Genomic DNA, 2,987 nt, shown 5'->3' with positions numbered 1-2,987 from the left:
AAAAAAAAAAAAAAAAATAGTAGTGACAAAAGATGAAGGAATGCATATAAACTGAGTGAGTACAAGCAATGAATGTATGGAGAGATTACAATGGCTATATATTCATTCATTCATTCTCGCATATTTTGCAGACTCATAAAAACACTGTTCAGATGATCTAGTCTACATATTATTTTTGATCTGAATTTTAAGGGCTGGCCTCATGAAAATGAAAGATCCTATTACTAGCCTTGTTATTTCTTTCACATAACAGAAAAATACTAACCTGTTGAAGAGCTGTCACTCCAACTTCCCATCCTGGAAATGTATACAGGAGTTTACTACAAAAAAGAAAAATAGTTGAAAGCTTTTCTTTGAGGAAAACAAAACCAGTAACATTTAAAAAGTGAAATGTTAACAAGTAATATTTACTACGTTCCTTCTCTGCCTCACACTATTATAAATCCATAAAGTGACTTATTTAATACTCAGCACCAGTAGGTACCTATTATCAACATTTCACAGATAAAAAACTAAGAAAGTGAATTATGTAGATAACAAATCTAAGGTCACATTAACAAATAAGTTGGTAATTAGCAGAACCGAGACAGACCAATTCTAGATCCCAAATTGCAATTACCTACTGTATTATACCACTTTTTAAAGGAATTATATAATGGACCAGTCGAGAAAATAACAAGAATAATGAGACATTTTGTAGGGGTGGAGTGGGGAATGGTATCAAAAACAGAGGGGTGGGGAGGGAAGTGCACGGGACTATGGTGATGGCACATGGGTGACTTGGTGACAGGAAACCCGGGGGTATTACAATTGAGATGGAAAAAAATGTACAAAATGATGTAAAAATAAACTGTTATAAAAAAAAAAAAAGGATGCTGCAGTTTGCACCACTTTAAAGAGAGCCAAATTGCAATGTTCAACTTTGCACAGAGTGCCATTTAATAAGAACAAAAGATAAAATGAGTTACCACTAATTTTTAAAGTATTCAAGTAGGTAAAAGACACATTTTCAAGGCTAACTATTCTGCCTGTGAGGATTCGTACTAAGGACACTCTAATAAAGATACTATCATCTACAGTGCTTCCTCAAGTATTCTAAAGAATAGCTTTATTTTACCCAGATTTTTCAAATGTTTCAAGGGGATATTTGAATCTAAAAATGGGTCAAATATCAAACCTAATAACTAGGAAGCATCCTGCTCTCCATATTGATGTAACAGATGAATAGCACAAAGCAAACACTCACTTGCACTAAGAATTTGTTGCCCATTTTGTCCATAATATCTGATTCTGGTAAGAGGAGCACTATGTCCCATTCTGAATCTCAAAAGACGTCCTTCACCGGTGGGACCATCAAATATCCATATCTGTCAAAAAAAAAAAGAAAAAGAAAAAGTAGAATTCTTCTACAATGTGTTAAATGATCTGCAAGAAAACAAGTTAACTACTGGGTATATCTGCAGATGCTGGAATGTGAGCAGAGGAACAGATACGCTAGCTATAACTCTCACATCATTGCCATCATGAAGCCTACTGTCTTTATGTTTCATCTTATCAATATCTAACCTCATAGTCCTCTTATCCTCTAGGTTCAATGCCAATATATTAAAGCAGGTTTGTAACCCAAAAGGTAACTCAGCTAAGTCAAATAACAGTAATTGTACCCTGAGAGCATTGTCAGCGCCATTTGTGACAAGAAGTGGTTCTCTATGGAGAAATGTCAGCCCAGCAATTGCAGTAGAATGTGCATTTCTCATTTGATTAATTAATTTTTTGTCTTCTAGGTCCCATAGCCCAATATGGCCACATGGGCTTGCAGCTGCCAACACTGGATGACCATCTGTTATTCAAAAAACAAAAAACAAAAAAACATGTATCACTAAATTTAACAATTCTCCCCACCCCCAATAGTAAGATAAAAATTACCTGTCCGAAATGATATGGAAGTAATAGGTCCCCAGTCTTGACGAAACTTCATTAATGTTTCATCAAATTTAATGTTGTGAATAAACACCTGACCTGACATAAGGCCAACAGCAACAACATCTACAGCTGGTGCCTGAAAATTAAATTATTCAACTTTTAATTTTAAATCAAGGTAGCTATAACTCTAATAGTACACACTGTTACTTATTTGTTATCAGCAGACATGATAGAATATCCTCCTAAATGTAGCAAAAATAGTAAAAATGACCATTCTAGCACACTTAAATTTTTTTAGTATTTACCTAGTAATTAGGAATGAATTTTCCAAATTACTTTCCTGTTTTAAAGGCAATCGTTACCGTCACCCCCCTGCACCCAAAACAGCTAACTTGACAAGAAAATGGCAGTAACACAAAAAGAATCTCATCTAGAGGTAGGCACAGCAGCCAGGTCTCTGAGAAGTTTGGGGGAAAAAAAAAAGAATCTGATGTGTAATTGCTATAAATCATTGAATGGAAACAGAAAAAGAGACATCGCTTAGAAAGCATATAAATAGCAACATAAGAGAGGTCAACTACAAAATACACATTTACCTAAAGGAACTAGAAAAATGCCTGCAAGGTATTAAAAGGCAAGAAAGTTTTATAATCTGTTCCATTTATACAATGGTTTGATATAAAAGCACTATTAAGATTCCCTTTTTTAGTGCAGAAAATCAATATCCAATACCATTACAGAAGAAAACAAGGTAAACATTTTATTGATTTGCCATCAAGTGACTTCTATTCCTGAAATCAGTATAGAATGTGGTGATACTTAAATAAGGATAATTCCTTGCCATCAAAGGATCTTTTTATCTGATATTTTTGGATTCTTCTGGTTAGCAAAAACAAAGCAAGGTTAATAGTAGTGACAAAAGGGCCCTCCCTGGTGGTGCAGCGGGTTAAAGCACAGCATTGAGAATCTAAAGCCGCTTCTGCATGAGTTCGATTCCTGCCTGCCCTGGAGGTGACCACATGGTGTGGCAGACCTCTCCTGACCCGCCCACTGCTCCCCTCAGC

At 35.4% G+C, this 2,987-nt stretch overlaps 1 protein-coding gene across 1 annotated transcript in view; it reads right to left on the bottom strand.

Annotated features, from left to right (window-relative positions):
* Positions 1-2,987, bottom strand: part of WDR36 (WD repeat domain 36) — a 44,115-nt gene that overhangs the window by 30,974 nt on the left and 10,154 nt on the right. The window contains 3 exon segments of the mRNA XM_004678367.2: positions 1,247-1,367; positions 1,665-1,840; positions 1,927-2,110. Coding sequence (XP_004678424.1) covers positions 1,247-1,367; positions 1,665-1,840; positions 1,927-2,110 — 481 coding nt within the window.

Source organism: Condylura cristata, unplaced genomic scaffold (assembly GCF_000260355.1).
Source record: "Condylura cristata isolate star-nosed mole 26May11 unplaced genomic scaffold, ConCri1.0 scaffold00007, whole genome shotgun sequence".
Taxonomy (NCBI): Eukaryota; Metazoa; Chordata; class Mammalia; order Eulipotyphla; family Talpidae; genus Condylura; species Condylura cristata.
This window is presented reverse-complemented; position numbering and strand designations above follow the sequence as displayed.